The sequence below is a fragment of the Arachis duranensis genome, chromosome 3 (assembly GCF_000817695.3).
Source record: "Arachis duranensis cultivar V14167 chromosome 3, aradu.V14167.gnm2.J7QH, whole genome shotgun sequence".
Classification (NCBI taxonomy): Eukaryota; Viridiplantae; Streptophyta; class Magnoliopsida; order Fabales; family Fabaceae; genus Arachis; species Arachis duranensis.
The window spans coordinates 15,350,458-15,367,590 of NC_029774.3; the positions used below are offsets into that span (position 1 = coordinate 15,350,458).

The window sequence follows — 17,133 nt, forward strand, 5'->3', positions numbered from 1 at the left end:
GTCAAATGAGTAAGAGTCGCTGCATCGGTGCTTGAATGTAGTGTTAAATGAGCAAGCGTTCTCGCGATTTCGTGAACGGACGAGGGTACATAAGCTAGTTCACAAAGTAAAAGGTAAAGGTCGGAGCGACAGAAAGTTGAGATTTGGGACATGGAACATAGGCACCCTAACAGGAAAGTCCATGGAGGTGGTGGACATCATGACAATGAGGAAGATTAACATTATGTGCCTACAAAAAACAAAATGGGTTGGTGCGAAGGCTAGAGAGTTAGATACTTCTGGTTTCAAATTTTGGTATACAGGAAAGGTGAAGAATAGGAATGGGGTTGGAATTATTGTGGATAAGCAGTGAAAGAAAGACGTAGTGGATGTCAAGAGGGTAGAAGATCGAATCATCTCTATCAAACTTGTGGTGGAGGGAGGTGTTTTCCATGTGATTAGCGCCTATGCACCGCAAGTGGGTTCGGACGAACAATACAAGATAAGGTTTTGAGAGGATCTAGAGAGTTTGGTTCAAGACATACCTTCGGGAGATAAGATTTTTTTAGGAGAAGATTTAAATGGCCATGTTGGGAGAAAAGTGACTGGTATAAAAATATTCACGGAGGCCATGGTTTCGGGGTGATCAATGCCGAGGGTAAAACTATTTTAGACTTTTCTTCGACCTTTGATCTTTTCATCGCAAATACATGTTTTAAAAAAAGAGACGAACATCTTATAACCTATAAGAGTGGCAAGACATGCTCTCAAATCGACTTCTTGTTGAGGAGAGTCGACCGGAATTTTGCATTAATTGTAAAATTATCCCGGGAGAGAGTTTGACAACACAATATAGGGTGCTTGTCATGGATTTTCGCGTTGAGCAAAAGTTGAGGAAAAGACATCATACGAAGAACCCAAGGATGAGGTGGTGGCGGATGAAAGGTGAGGAACAAAGAAGCTTTCTAAGACGAGTAAGAGAAGAAACAAAGTGGGATGGGAATGGAAACGCGGAAGAGATGTGGAGGGAGATGACAGAAATTATTAGAAGAACAGCAAAAGAAAATTTTGGTAAATCTAAAGGAACAGGACCAAGAGATAAGGAATCCTGGTGGTGGAATGCGAGTGTACAAGAAAAGATAAAAATAAAAAAGGAGTGCTTTAAAGAGTGGTCTTTATGCCGCAACGCAGATAATTGGGAAAAATATAAGGCGACTAAGAAAGATAAAAGTGACTGTAAGTGAAGCAAGAACAAGAGCATATGAGGGTCTCTACCAGTTTTTGAACACGAAAGAAGGAGAAAAAGATATATATAAAATCGCAAAGAGCCGTGAAAGAAGCACGAGAGATTTGGATCAGGTTAAGTGCATAAAGGATAAAGATGGAGAGGTGTTGGCTCAAGAGGAGAAGATTAATGAAAGATGGAAGAGCTACTTCTACGAGTTATTTAATGAGAGACAGAAGACTTTTCCGAGCCTTGGTCAGTTATGCACAAGGGAAGAAGATCCTCCAAACTTTAACTACTATCTAAGGATTCAAGACTTCGAGGTAAAAGATGCTCTGAAGCAGATGAAAAATAGCAGTACAGTAGAACCTGATGATATCCAGATTGAAGTTTGGAAGGGTCTTAGAGAAAAAGGCATCAACTGGTTAACTAAACTTTTTAATGAGATTTTAAGGTTAAAGAAGATACCTGATGAGTGGAGAAAGAGCACCTTAGTACTTATCTACAAGAATAAAGGGGATATACAAAGTTGCAAAAACTATAAAAGAATCAAGCTCATGAGTCATATCATGAAGTTATAAGAAAGAGTGATAGAACGGAGGTTGAGAAAAGAGATACAAGTAACAGATAACTAATTTGAATTTATGTCAGACAGATCTACCACTGAAGCGATATACCTATTAAGAAAGATGATGAAGAGGTATTGTAGTAATAAAAGAGATCTACATATGGTGTTTATTGATTTGGAAAAAGCGTATGATCGGGTGCCAAGGAAGGTCTTATGGAAGGTTTTAGAGAAGAGGAGAGTAAGGATCGCATATATTCGTGCAATTAAAGACATGTACGATAGGACCACAACTAGTGTGAAAACTCAAGGTGGTGTGACAAGAATTTTCTATTGGTATAGGATTACACCATGGATCATCCTTAAGTCCATACCTTTTCACATTAGTCTTGGAAGTACTCACAGAGCACATCCAGGAGCCTATGTCATGGTGCATGCTTTTTTTCCGATGATATCGTCCTTATGGGAGAGTCAAGGAAAAACCTATATAAAAAGTTTGACTTATAGAGAGAAGCTCTAGAAGTGTATGGTCTGCACATAAGCCGTAGCAAGACGGAATATATGGAATGTAAGTTCAGTCTGAGAAGGGAAAACCCTAATATAGAGGTGAAGATTGGAGAAACCATCCTACGAAATGTTAAAAGTTCTAAGTATCTTGGATGCATCATACAAGATAATGGAGAGATTAAACACGATGTAAATCATAAGATCCAAGCAAGTTGGTCAAAATGGCGGAGTACATCTGGTTTTATATGCGACAAAAAAGTACCTTTAAAACTTAAAGGTAAATTCTATCGCACCACTATAAGACCAGCTATGCTTTATGGTATGGAGTATTAGACGGCCAAAGAAGAACACGAACATAAGCTGAGTGTGGCAAATATGAAGATGTTGAGATGGATGAATGGTCATACGCGATTAGATAAAACAAGGAATAAAAATATAAGAAAGAGAGTTGAAGTAGCACCCATTGTGGAAAAGATGGTTGAATTGCGTCTCAGGTGATTTGGATATGTGAGAAGAAGACCAATAGAACACCTAGTCAGGAGGATAGATGACATGGAAGATGAACAAAGGGCGAAAGACAGAGGAAGACCTAAGAAAACTATCTATGAAGTGGTCAAGCGAGATCTACATGTAAACGTTCTCTTTGTAGACATAATACATGATAGAATACAATGGCATCGTTTGATTCATGTAGCCGACCCCACCTAGTGGAACAAGGCTTTGTTGTTGTTGTTGTAGTATATTAGTTGAATGTTTGAACTAATAAATCAAAGCATCCTTCCAAAGGACTTTAAACAAAATGACACTTTTTCAAATTTTATTATATTCAATTCTTTCAAGAAACATCAGATTATAACACCAAGTTAGAAACAACACCTAACAAAGGATACTGAAAGTGAAATTTGAGTTGTGTGACAAGGTGAAGGTAAAAGTTCGTTTATATCATTGAAGACAGAGAGGATCTTGTGCCATCAGCACAAAGAGTGGAGGAATGGAACTCACCTATCCTATCAAGTAAATAGGCAGGGTCAATTATTCATAATTTGAACAACCAGCCTTGTTAGGTACTTTACATCAAATGCATGGGCCTTCAGAAAATTTGGGATCTGGGAGTGATAGAAACCTCAAGGCGGATATTACTAATGGGTATGTGGTGAGGATTCAGATGGGAATGATGCGGCAGGAAAGTGAGGTGAGGCAGGGATTAGGAACCAAGCACACAAACACCATAAAATATTCAACACAAATATATTACAGACCCCAACAAACGAGTTACATGGAAAAGGTACACCAACCTTTGATAGCCCATTAAAATTTACTGGTAAAAGATTTGAAGTAGCTTCTTTGTCTTGATCCGGCGTTAAGACAACCAATGTATCAGCTTGAAGGGAAACTGGGTGCTCAGTTTTGTTGACAACTTGTAGTTCTGGACCCACAGTGTCTAGCATAACCTGAAATTGGATAAAAATGAGTACATATTTCTAGGTTAAATGAACTTTATACAGTATTTTCACATATCGAAAGTATATCTAAGGATAAAATTTATCAAATGAAAATCACAGTAAATTTTGATGATATGCAATAACAGAAGCCTTGGTATCAAGAAACATAAGCTCGAGCCTCAAGAATTAATTCATTATTCATTCAGTATTATTTAGCTTCTTATATCAGTAAATATAAGTAAAAGGTTCTACGTAATTGTCACAGTACTTTTTACCTTTTGGGATTGCTGAGATTGGATTTAAATTCTTTTGGTCCTCATATAGTCTTATTTTGATGTTTAAATACTGCTGAATTTGTTAGGATGGTTAGATTCAAAGAGGGTCAATGTTATGTAAATTCAGAAAATTAATATATAGTCGCACTTGAACTTGAGCCAAATGAATTCTAGCATCCCATTTCCTACACTAGGATGTTAAAATCCCATTTTTTAATTTTTTTTCCCTTATAAATTATATACAAAGTTTAGTTTAGCCCTCTAAAAATTTTATTTTAGTCCCCTCCCTAATATTTCACCTAGCTCGCCCCTGCTTGGAATGGTGAAGATCAAAACCTATTATAGTGCAGATTGTATGACCAACTTTCAAGGAACAAGGGAATAAACAGAGACAGTGAAATATTAGACTGAACTTCTGGAACAATATATTATAAAAATAAAAATATCAAAGATAGACATGTAAAACAAGAGCACTCATTCAAAGGAGAGACCAATTAATCTCATATGTTTGATCATGTAGTAGTAAAAACAGCACATAGATTGGCCTGAGTATATATGTGTATGTGTGTGGGTGGCAAATGTTTACCGCGCAGAGTTTTTTGGTACTTTTGATAGCAGCCTTTAAATTTTCCAATGTCTCTTGATGGTATTCTGGATCACCCCATGAGAAATCAAACCTTGCCACTAGCAAAAGGTAAGATAAAAAACAATAAGATGACCAATGAATAATCTGAGCTAATTTTAGACATTAATAATATAAATATTTCAATTCCCTCGAGCCTTGGTTTTTTCCCCAAAAGAGAAAAAGAATATGACACTAGAAAACAATAGGTCACCGGTATTTCTTTTATCAAAATAAAAGAAAATCTAGTTATTGGCTTTTCCATCTCATTGACCATAATTATATAATTATAATTATATAGTTATGAATTTTTAAAAACTACTAGGCATTCAAACTCTTAGTTAACCAACTACGCCTATTTGACTGACAATTTTCTTATATGACAGCATAGGAACCCAAAAACCCAAACTAACCAAATACTACCCAATCATGTAGTTCTTTCAGAAAAATAATAAATAAAAAGGGTCATTGATACAAAAGAAAAAAAAAAACTAAAATCAGTTGTTAAACAAAGATGACAGACAGCAAAGTTGAAATACCAGACATTCCAGCTTCAAGGCATTGCGAAATCACATCGACTGATCGCGACTTTGGACCCAGTGTGCCAACAATCTTTGTCATCGCTGGGAAAAAGCACTGCAGATTGCATCTCAACAACATCAATCATCGTCATGATTGACAAAAACACTCAAAATCTCCAAAAGAACAAGGACAAACTTCTCGTAGAAAAGGAAAGAAAACTGCAGAAATAAATCAAATCTCCCACCCTCTCCTAATTCAACTTAAACCTACACGCTACAGTCAAATCAAAAATAGAAAATTAGTTGTTATCGGTACGATTCTATACAATTTTACTCAAAATACTTGAAGAACTAGGACCATTAAGTGCAAAACTGCAAACCGACACATGATCAGTGAGAGTGACCGGTACACCTTCTCCTAAACTAGTGATCGCAGGTTCGAATCCTAGCTATGAAAAAAATGGGTACTGGGAGAGCCATGCCCTGTATGAGATATGAAATGCTCAAATAGATTTGACTCCAAGGATACTTAATGGTTTCGGAAAAACCAAAAAGAAAAGCAAACAGTAATTGAAATCAAAGAAATTAACCCCAATACAACGATTGCTTTTACTCCAGGGACAACGGAACAAGCGAATCAACAAGCATTACTGAAGAAATCCGAAAAAGGAACAAAATGAAACAAGGCGGGGAGAGAGAGAGAGAGAGAGACTAACAGGCTTTGATGGCTCGAGGATGGAAGCCATCCTGATGGGTTCTTCGAGGAGCAAGGGGCTGGACTGCATTTTAGTGAAGCCAAACTGACACCAAAGTGTTGTTGGTCAGAGCAAGTTCGCTGATGGTCAATATCCCGAAAACGATGCTGCAGGCCTGTAGCTCAGAGTAGACAGAGCAGCAAGCAATAGTGCAATACACATTACACAAGGGGGAGAGAGGAAAAGAAGGAGACCACGAATCAAAAGATTGGTGTGGCTAATATTGTAATTTCACAGCACCAAATGATTGACAGTAGAAACTTTTTTCCGAAATAAATTAAATAATTTCTTTTCAATCTCACTACCTAAATAATTAAACATACTAAGATTTTCATGAGTCGAGTGAAATCAATTTTGTCTTTATTGAGATTTGGCTCTAAATATATAGTGGGTCTACTTTTTAAATTCTAATTCGGTTCTAAATTCAATAAAACCTAAATATTTTCAAGTCACCATTATACTTGGTTCAAACTTAGTGAAAATCAGGTCTTTAGAGCTTTAACAATAATTTATAAAAAAAAACTTATTTATTATGCATTTATTTATAAAAAAAATTTATTATCAAAAAAGTTGATATCCATATTTAAATTTGAATTTGTTTATAAATTCTAATTTGATACTTTTTTATCTATTTTCTAATTCAACAAGTGTGATTAAAAATAAAATAATAAGTTTATAATTAATATAACATAATATTAAAATTAATTTAAAACATGTATATATTTTTTAGTTCTCTTACTAGGGTGCATATGGGTTGGGTAAAATTGTGTTCGTCTTAACTCAGATCCGATCCGAAATTATGACCGGGTCTATTTTTAAGATCCCTATTCAGTCCTAAATTCGGTGAAATCACACCAAATTAGTCCCTAAAATATTCGGAACTGAGTCAGATCTTCAAACCCTGACTGGGCCATGTGCACCCTAAAGTATATGCCTTTTATTACGTCCATTTTCTTTCTCCCTTATATTATGTTTGGTTGGAAGGAAAGAAATAGAGAGAAAGAAAATATAAAGGAAAGAAAGGAAAGAAAAGAAATTGAGAAAATTTTTATTTTCTTTAAATGTGTTTGGATGGAAAGAAAATAAGAAGGAAAGAAATGTTATAAAAAGACAATTTTACCTTTATATTATAAAATATATTGAAAAAAATAAATGGGTAATATTAGAAGTAGAGAGAGAATTAATTTTCTCTCCATTTTTTTTTAGAGAGAAAAGAAATTAGTGAGTCTACCAATATTTTTCCATCCCTTTTCCTTCCTCTCTCATTTTTCTTCTCAATCAAACAATAAAAAATAATTATTTTTTTTATTTTTTTTACTTCCTTTTTTTTCCTTCATTTTTCCTTCAAACAAACATGGCCTTAATGAATAACATCTCTTTCAAAGACTCATCATTTTTCCCTTTTTCTTTTTATTTTTTGCTGCAATTTTTCTACACTTTTTTATGTATTTCGTTCAAAATGTTATGCTTATTCTATCTTATTTTAAAGTCTTTTAATTTACAATGTTATATTTATAAAATTGAATCTGAATTTTCATTACACAAATTTTTAATTATAATAGATAATCATTTAGATAAACTAAAATAGTATAAATTAATTGTTTCTTTTTCATTAAATGTAATAGAAGAGGTACAAATAGTCAAATATCTTCTTTAATAATTCTGATAAATTAATATGAGTTATCGATATATTAACTTCTGTTCTTGTTCTATGTTTTATATTTATCTGTTATTTTTGTATATTTTTGTTCTTTTGTTCTTAATTATAGTTATTTATAATGATGTTAGTTCTTATTACTTGAGTTATCTTATGATTAAGCCGTTTTAATATTTTTTTATATATGTGAATTTCGATACGATACTTAAATATTTTTGTGTTGTGATGATCCAAAACTTATTTTTTATGTGATTTTTACGGTAATTATTTTAGGATTAATTTTTGTATGATATTAATGACCAATATGTATTAAAAATTGGAATAAATTTTAACACTTTTGAAAGGGTTGAAAAATTCTATAAAAATTATATTAAATTTACAAGTTTTTCTACTAAAATAAGAAACTCAAATAGAGAAAGAAATAGAAAATCTGGTATACCTCTAGTTGTGAAGACGAATCCGACATTTGTTACATAGTATCCTACAAAAATTTATGTGCATATATTGAAGATTACTAGCATTAGGTTACTCATTCACATCCATATTGTCTCGATCAAGCTAAAATGCTTAAACACAGAGAGTTTAGCTTACATGTTTATTGGACAATTGAAAATAATGATAAAACTAGTATTAAACCAAGTAAAACATATCAAACACTTGTTGTAGCAATTAGTGATCATCGTGAATTAAATTTAATAAAAAAAAATTAGAAATCATATTAGTAAGGAGATTCGTAATATTTCTAAAGTAGATGATGCAAAAAAATTGAAAAAATATTTTTTAAGAATGGAAGATCGAAATCAAAATTTTTTTATGAGCTTAAACTTAATGTTGATAAGTTAATTAAAAATATATTTTAGGATGATGCAAAAAGTAAAGCTATATTTGAGTATTTTGGTGATGTGGTGACTTTTGATATCACTTACAAGATAAATTGGTATTTGATATTATGCATAATTTCTGTATTGAGTATCTGAATTCTTGTGTTATGTGCGTAATTTTGTGCCGAATTGAAATATATTCTTATTTTTAAATTTTCTAGTATGATTTGGCTTTTGCATTTTTTGTTGGTGTGACCATGGCCATTCTGTATTTTTTGGATATGCCTTAATGAAGAATGAGGACAATCAGCAGGCAGGCACAATAGTGAGGGAGTACTTGTCCCACTGTTTTCAATTTAAAAAAAAAAAAACAGTTTTATATAATGTGATCCCACTTCAAATTTTAAATGACCCAATTATAAATAAATTAAATTAAATTTGCCAAAGTTGTAAATTTACTTTTTTATTTTTCTATCATTTTAACTATTATTTAACCTGATCAAATTTAGTTCTTGAATCGTCACTCTTTTATTCCATTAAACCCTCTTCTTATTTTTATATTTTCAACTTTTTTTTCTATTTCTTGTCTAATAGTCATCCTCTCTTCATAAAAAGGTGAATTTCAAATTCTCTATGTTTTTTATATAACTCTCCATAACTCTATGTATGTATTTTTCAATTTTATTGTTTCTCTTTTTGATATTTCCAATTGAAAATTTTAATTCAAACAATTATAATTTAGGTATTAATCTAATGTTTTATTCTCTTCATGACTTTATATATTTTATTTTATTCTCAATTTATTCATCCTTATTACTTTTTTTTTACTTTGTTCTATTATATGTAACTATGTTGCATATAAAATTTTAAAATGAATTGATTAATTTAATAATTTAAAATAGATTTTTTATTTGAAAATATAAATTAAGTTTCTATTATTTTATATAAAATACTTTTCATATACAGAATTAATTTTTTTAGTATTTATATATACTTCTAATTTCAAATTATAAATACTAGTGTATCGTTAAGCGCTAATGTACCAATTGATTCAGTGTTTTATTATTAAATGTGTATAAAAAAATTAGTTAAGATAACAAATTATCTATAATTTAATTAAAATGTTTTAAGTTCAAATTTTAGAAATAAAAAATATTTTTTTATAAATTATATATAATGAATTAGTATTTTAAGAATGAAAGTGTTCACTAATTCTTTCTAATTTTTATTTTTTTATATAATTAATAATGTTCAACAAAAATTATTTTAGTATATATATTTTTGCCTCCACTTCTAAAATTTTCTGGATCCGTCACTGACAATGAGTCATTCAAGTGGTTATTTGAACGTTGGCTTCGTTGTATGGGTAAAAAAAGTTATAAAAGACATCATTACTGATCAATGCGCATGATGCCAAATACTATTGAGGTTTGCATGTCAACTACAATTCATAGGTGGTGTATTTGGCACATTTTGAAGAAGGTTCCACATAAATTAAGTAGTTGTAAAAGATATGTTAAAATTCAACAAGAAACGAATCATATTGTTTGAACTTCTTTTTAAAAAGTCATCTGAAAGCAATCGAAGTGATTTTCTTATTAAGTATGATGTAGGTAGAAAAAAGTAGTTGACATGTAATGTTTTTGTACTGAGTCACTACATTTCTGTGTTCGAAGACGTTATTTCTTTACCATGCTTATATATTTTCATGCTTTAGTTTATTCGCTTACCTTTTTATTCTTTTTTATAAAACTCCATATAGATAGTGATCTATGAGTTTCATAATATTTTAATCATCACTTTTTGGTTAAAATGAGAAGTACACAAAGTATTGAAAGGATGTATGCTTTTTTTTAATAAGCTTATTATGCGGAAGAGCTCATTGATTCAGTTTATGAAGTAATATGATAATTGTCTTGACAGTAAAGAACAAAAATAAAAGAATGTTGATGTTATAGATTTTAATAGTGATATACCTTGTGCAACAAAATTACCAATTGAATATCAATTTTGACATGCTTATATTTATACAAAGTTTAAAGAAGTGCAAGCACAATTTAAAAAAAAAAAAGATAAATTGTATTGCAAGATTAAAGCAACATTTTTTTGTCATTAAACAAAATTCAAAAAAATGCAAGCACAATTTAAAAAAAAAGATAAATTATATTGTAAGATTAAAGCAACATTTTTTAGTCATTAAACAAAATTCAAAGAAATGCAAACACAATTAAAAAAAAAAAGAAGGTAAATTGTATTGCAAGATTAAAGCAACATCTTTTAGGCATTAAAGTATACAAGGTATTAGAACATATTGCAAACTCCAAGTTTAATAGTTTTAAAGTCACATATGATGCGTTATTAGGTGAAATAAGATATTAATGTTTATTATTTGAATCAATATGTATATTATGCCATTCTTCTTTGTGTGTACTAAATTTTGAGCAAGTAGATAAAGTAAAAACAAAATATATACTGGAGTATTGAAGTAAGAATTAAAGAGAAGGCATAGAGATGTTAAGAATAGTCATGATGAACCATTATTAAAGCTAATACGTAAAAGATTTGATGAGCTAGTTTTCATTCACAAAATGTTTGTGAATTTGCGTTAGAATGCTTAGAATTGACTGTTATTCTATACCTTGCGATTGATAATTCAATGACTAAGATGTAGGAGTATAAATCCAAAGATAAAAGAAAAACTATATTATCACATAAAGACGATTTTTTCAATAATGTTAATAACTTCAAAGTCCACCACATGTGAAAATAAGAGGACGTCTTAAAAAATAGTTGGGATCAAATACCAAAAAAAAATTACAAATGCATTAAAGAAAAAGAATAAAAAAGCTCTAACTAAAGTAGTTTTAATATGCCTTTTTATATTATATTTGTTTAACATGTTTGTAATTTTTCAATTTGATCTTTTTTTTTAGAATTTGAATTTAGTAGATCATGAATCAATGATAGAAAAATATTCAAGTCTTTATCATAGATAAAGTATGAGCTCTCAATTTAAAAATTGAATAGGATTAAATATAAATGTGTAAATAAAGAGAAAGAAATATATTTGTATTTTGAGATAGAGATTTTTTTTTCAACATTTTAATTAGATAGTATAATAGATTTGTTACTTGTAAGATTAAAATAGAAAATTACTAAACGAATCAAGCATTGGTTTAATATATTTCATAATTATTGTGTTGAGAAGAAAGTTATTATTCTATGTGTTATAATTTATGTGCTGCAGAGAACACAATTATTTTTTAGCAGTTTTTTTTATACTTTATTAAGAAGTTTACAGATTTTTGTGTGTTATGAATAAAAATTTATGTATTAGTCATAATAATTTTTGTGCTATGCAATAAAGACAACAACAATAAAATAAGATATTTAAGACAATTCTTATTTTTTTTGTGCTGTAGACAAATATTTTGTGTGCTAGCCTATAATATTTCTGTGCTGGAAAGCTCAACTTTTGTGTTAGGACACATCGAATGAGTTTTTGATTAAAGAAAATAAATTTATACAATGAATAAATCTCCAAAGACTTCACAGTTTTTGATTTAAGAGAAAGCTGTGTTTGATTGATCGGAAATTGATTTGGAATATTTCCTTTTGTTTGATAGGATTGCCGAGTATTGGCAATTTGTAACTAGACGAGTATTGTCAATGTCCAAATTGTATCGATGATAGATAGAGTTGTATTTGACTGATAATATAATTCGCATAGTTAAACAGAAGGAGATAATTTTTATTTATTTGATAAATTAGTGAACCTTTGAATGTAAAGGCGCAGGTAGGCTAGCCTCGTTAAAACCTCTCCAAGCAAAACCCTTTGGGATAAAATCTTGGAAGTAGGAAAAAGAGTACAAGCCTGTCCCTGACTTGTTAACTATAGAATTTCTTTAGGGAGGAAACATTCCAAGTGTTAGGCAGATTTTACCCTCTATGGATTCTAGTTTGTACGCTCCATTGCCGAGTACTTCTGCTATTCGGTATGGCCCATCCCAGTTTGCTGCGAGCTTTCCATGTGATGGTGGTATTTGAGCAGTTTCTGTCTTACGAAGTACTAATTCTCCTTTCTGAATGATCTGCTTTTAACCCCTTTGTTGTATTGCCGAGCTAGTGCGTGCTGTGCTGCACGTTGTCGTAATGTGTCGATGTCTCTTATTTCTTCAATGACATCAAGCTCGGATCTCCGAGTGGCTTCATGATTGTCGAGCTGGGTTCTGACTAAGCTTTGGGAAATCTCCAGTGGTATCATAGTTTCGGAGCCATATACTAGTCTGAATGGTGTTTCTTTTGTTGATGATTGTGGGGTTGTATTGTACCCCCAAAGCACTTCAGGTATTACTTCTGCCCAAAGTCCCTTAACGTCATCGAGCTTCGTTTTTAGTGCGTGTAAGATGACCTTATTTGCGGCCTCGGCCAGTCCATTTGTTTGAGGGTGTTCAACTGAGGCGAAATGTTGCCTGATTTTTAGATTCTGCAAAAAAGACTGAAATTTCTGATCTGCGAACTGGCGACCATTGTCAATTATGATATGGTTAGGTATTCCAAAATGGCAAATAATATTTTTCCAAACGAAAGAAATAATTTGTTGGGATGTGATTCTCGCCAAAGGTTGGGTTTCTACCCATTTTGAGAAATAGTCGATGCCGACTATGAGAAATTTTACCTGGTCCAGTGCCGTGGGAAACGGACCGAGTATATCTAACCCCATTGGTTGAAAGGCCAACTGATGTCAGAGTGATGCAATCCTTTGACGGGAATGTGTATAAGTGGTGCATGTTTCTGGCAGTTGTTACAGGTCTGGATTTTTTGTTGGCTATCGTGTTGTAAGGTCGGCCAGAAGAATCCAGCACGGAGGACCTTTGTTGTTAAGCTCTGAGCACCAGTGTGTGTTCCGCAGATTCCTTCATGTGCCTCAGATAGTGCTAGGTCGGCTTCGGGCTTGTTGAGGCACTTTAGCAATGGGCGAGTGTATCCTCGTCTGTATAAAGCTCCATTGAGTAATGTGAAGTAAGATGCTTGCTTTCGAAATTTTTTTGTATTTTCGACCTCTGTTGGTATATGACCTGTTTGTAAATATTGTATGAAGTCGTTCCTCCAATCATTTTCCTATGTAACACTTAACACATTTATTAGAGTAACACTTGGAGATGTTATGGTGAATTGATGCAGTGTGGATAACTCGGATTCTGTGCTGCCGATCTTAGATAAAATGTCAGCCCTTTGCTTTTGTTCCCATGGTATGTGTTGTATTTCAAATTTGGAGAATTTTGCAGTTAATTTTTTCACTAATATTAGATATTTAGATAGAAGAGGATCCTTTACCTGAAAAAGGTCGTTTACCTATTGTACTATTAGTAGAGAGTCGCAGTATACCTTTATTGCTGATATTTGGAGATCCAGACAAAGTCGTAGTTCGGCGAGTAATGCTTCATATTCGGATTGATTGTTGCTGGCTTTGAAAGCTAAGTGTAAAGAATGTTCCAGAATGAAGCCATCGTCGGCCTCCAGATGAACTCCAGCTCCACAGCCCCCATTATTGGAGGAGCCGTCCACATGCAAAGTCCATTACTTTGTGTGATCTTCTTCTGATGGTATTGTAAGTTCGGCTATGAAATTGGCCAGGAATTGGGACTTAATTGGGCCTCTGGATTGGTACCTGATGTCGAACTCAGACAACTCCACTGCCCATTTTATAAGTCTGCCTGCAATTTCTGGTTTGTGTAATACTTGTCTTAATGGATGGTCTGTTCTGACGTAGATGACATGGCTCTGGAAATAAGGTTGGAGTCGTCGAGCCGAGAATATCAGAGCTAATGCGAGCTTTTCTATCCTCGGATAGTTGAGCTCGGCGTGCTGAAGAGTTTTACTTACAAAATATATCGGATGCTGAACTTTGTTCCTTTCTGTAACAAGAGCGAGCTTATCGCCCAATCAGTAACTGATAAATATAAAAACAAGTTTTCCCCTTGGAGGGGTTTTTGCAGAATTGGCGGTTGTGAGAGGGTTGTTTTTAGTTTTGTAAAAGCTTTCTCACAGTTGTCGTTCCATTGAAATTTGTTTTTCTTTTTTATTGTTTGGAAAAAAGGAATAGATGTTTAAGCTAGGCATGGGACAAATCTTGAGAGGGCAGCAAGTCTTCCTGTAAGGCGCTGAACTTCCTTTATTGTCGTCGGGCTGGCCATATCCAGAACTGCTCGGCATTTGTCTGGGTTCTCCTAAATTCCCCTGCGTGTTAGTAGAAATCCTAAAAGCTTACCCCCTTGAACGGTGAGTGCACATTTTTCAGGATTGAGGTGCATGTTGTAGTGGCGTATTTGGCCAAATATTTCTGCTAAGTTGTGGAGATGGTTTTTCCCGATCTGTGTCTTGGCGACCATATCATCGACATAGACTTCGATGTTTCTGCCTATCTGTTTGGCGAAGACCTTGTCCATAAAATGTTGATAAGTTGCACCTGCATTCTTTAATCCGAATGGCATAACTTTATAACAATAGTTATCGAAATCAGTAATAAATGCCGTTTTACTTTGATCGGAGGGATGCATGAGGATTTGATTATACCCCGAATATGCATCCATAAAACTTAAGGTAGCATAACCTGAGGCGTTATCTACCAAGGAATCTATGGATGGTAAAGGATAAGAATCCTTTGGGCATCCCTTGTTTAAGTCAGTGAAGTCGACGCACATGCGCCACTTACCGTTTTGTTTTCTTACCATTACCACATTTGCTAGCCAGGTAGTGAATCGTATTTCTTTGATAAATTCTGCGTTGATGAGCTTTTGAGTCTCTTCTAGTGATGCTCTTTTCTTCTTTCCACCGAGTTTTTTTTCTTCTACTGTACTGGTCGGGCAGTCGAGCTTATTGCTAGGTTGTGACTGATTATTTGTGGGTCGATGCCGGGCATGTCTGAAGGTGTCCATGCGAAAAGGTCGGCTTGATTTTGTAAGAAGTTAGTGATGGCTTTTAGTTCTGATGTGTCGATCGATGTACCTACATAAGTAAATTTGTTGGGATCATTATTAAAATATACTTTCTGCAGGTCGTCGGATGGTGTGGGGCGTTCGAGAAAGTCAGCTCTTGGATCAAGGTCGGCGAGTGCGCTGCTTTCGTTGGGAAGGCCGATGTTGTTAACTTGTTTCCTGGGATGATTTTGGAGTTTCATGCTGATGTTGTAACATTGGCATGCTTCTTTGTGATCTCCTTGGAAACTTGATCATTTTGCAGAGGAAACTTAACACACAGATGAACTATAGAAACAATTGCAGAGAAAGCACTGCATATGCTTTTCGGATCTAACCTCCTTACACTCGAAAGAGCTTTTCTGGAGCTACAGAAATCCTAATGAAGCATTCTCAATGGCTCTGGAAATCTAACATCCAGGGATTTTCAAAAACATATAATAGTCCATACTTTGCTTCAGAATTGAAGGCCAAAAACTGGCGTTTAATGCCAGCCTCCTGCCCTATTCTGGCGTTCAGCGCCCAATGGAGAACAGACCAGCGTCCAACGCCCATAAAGGACCCCTAGCCAATGTTCAACGCCCTAGAGGCCTCTTAGCATGCGGATCTCAATCAAGCTCAGCCCAAACACTCACCAAGTGGGCCCCGAAAGTGGATTCTAGCACTAAAAGACTGTTTTACACTTCTTTTTTAATCCTTAGTCATTAGTTTAGTATATATAGAACAAGATTCACCCTTGTTCAGGACTTTATGCCATATTTTCGAATTTCACATTGTATTTTCTATCAGTATGAGTTTCTAAACCTCCTAGGTTTGATTCTCTATTCTAAGATGTATCTTCGTTCTTCATCAATATGAATGCGTTGAACCGGCATAAGATTATCTCATTCTACATGGGTTCAGAGTGAGTCTTTCATCGGACAATGATGAACCACCAGCTTGATTATACATCTCTTAGACGGCTAATCCACGACTTCGTTGAGGACTTCTCAAAACACTAGTTCAGCTTTAGTATGGGGAGATTAGAGTCTTTGTGGTAGAGGCTAGAACCAAAGGCACAACATCCTCTGATCCGAAAGATTCGACCTTGTCTGTGGCGTTTTGAGTAGAATCACCAAAGAGAATGAACTGTAGGAGTTTCACCTTCAATAAGACTGGATCTGCACAAACCCTGGGGTTCAGATCTGGAGGAGTATTAGCGATCTCTTAAAGAAGACGTTAATCACATACAGCCTGCCATATAAGAAATCATCCACAATTGAAGAAGACAATAAGATTGGATTGATCCAGAAGAACAACGCATCTCCAAGCCTTAACCATCTTCTTATCATTGCAAACATATCAACCTAGTAACGTTTTATTTATTTTCCTTTTATGCGAATTAAACAAACAAACAACTTTTCTATCCGCCTGAAGAAGATCTACAAGATAACCATAGCTTGCTTCAAATCACAATCCTCATGGGATCGATCCTAATTCACTTAGGTATTACTTGGACGACCCAGTGCACTTGCTGGTTCAATAGTGCGTAGTGTAATTCTGTGCTACCAAGTTTTTGGCGTCGTTGCCGGGGTGTTCGAGTTTGGACAACTAACGGATTATCTTGTTGCTTAGATTAGGTAAATTTGCTTTTCTTTACAGGTTTAGTTTTATTTTATCTGAGTATTTTATTTTCTTTTCAATTTTTTTTCAAAAATCTTTTCTTTTCTTTATTTAATCTTTGTTTTTTGTTTGAGTCTTTTGTTTTTGTTCTTGTTGAATTTTCGAATTTCTTTGAGTCTTTTTCA

General features: G+C 33.6%; 1 protein-coding gene across 1 annotated transcript in view; it reads right to left on the reverse strand.

The window, feature by feature from the left end:
- The window catches only part of LOC107477539 (pyruvate kinase 1, cytosolic), a 30,956-nt gene extending 24,868 nt beyond the window's left edge, over positions 1 to 6,088 (reverse strand). Inside the window, exons 1-4 of the mRNA XM_016097578.3 lie at positions 5,853 to 6,088; positions 5,155 to 5,251; positions 4,580 to 4,677; positions 3,572 to 3,727 (exon numbers count right to left, since the gene is read on the reverse strand). Coding sequence (XP_015953064.1) covers positions 3,572 to 3,727; positions 4,580 to 4,677; positions 5,155 to 5,251; positions 5,853 to 5,921 — 420 coding nt within the window. The 5' untranslated portion in view covers positions 5,922 to 6,088. The remainder of the gene's footprint in view (positions 1 to 3,571; positions 3,728 to 4,579; positions 4,678 to 5,154; positions 5,252 to 5,852) is intronic.
- Between the last annotated feature and the right edge of the window lie 11,045 nt (positions 6,089 to 17,133).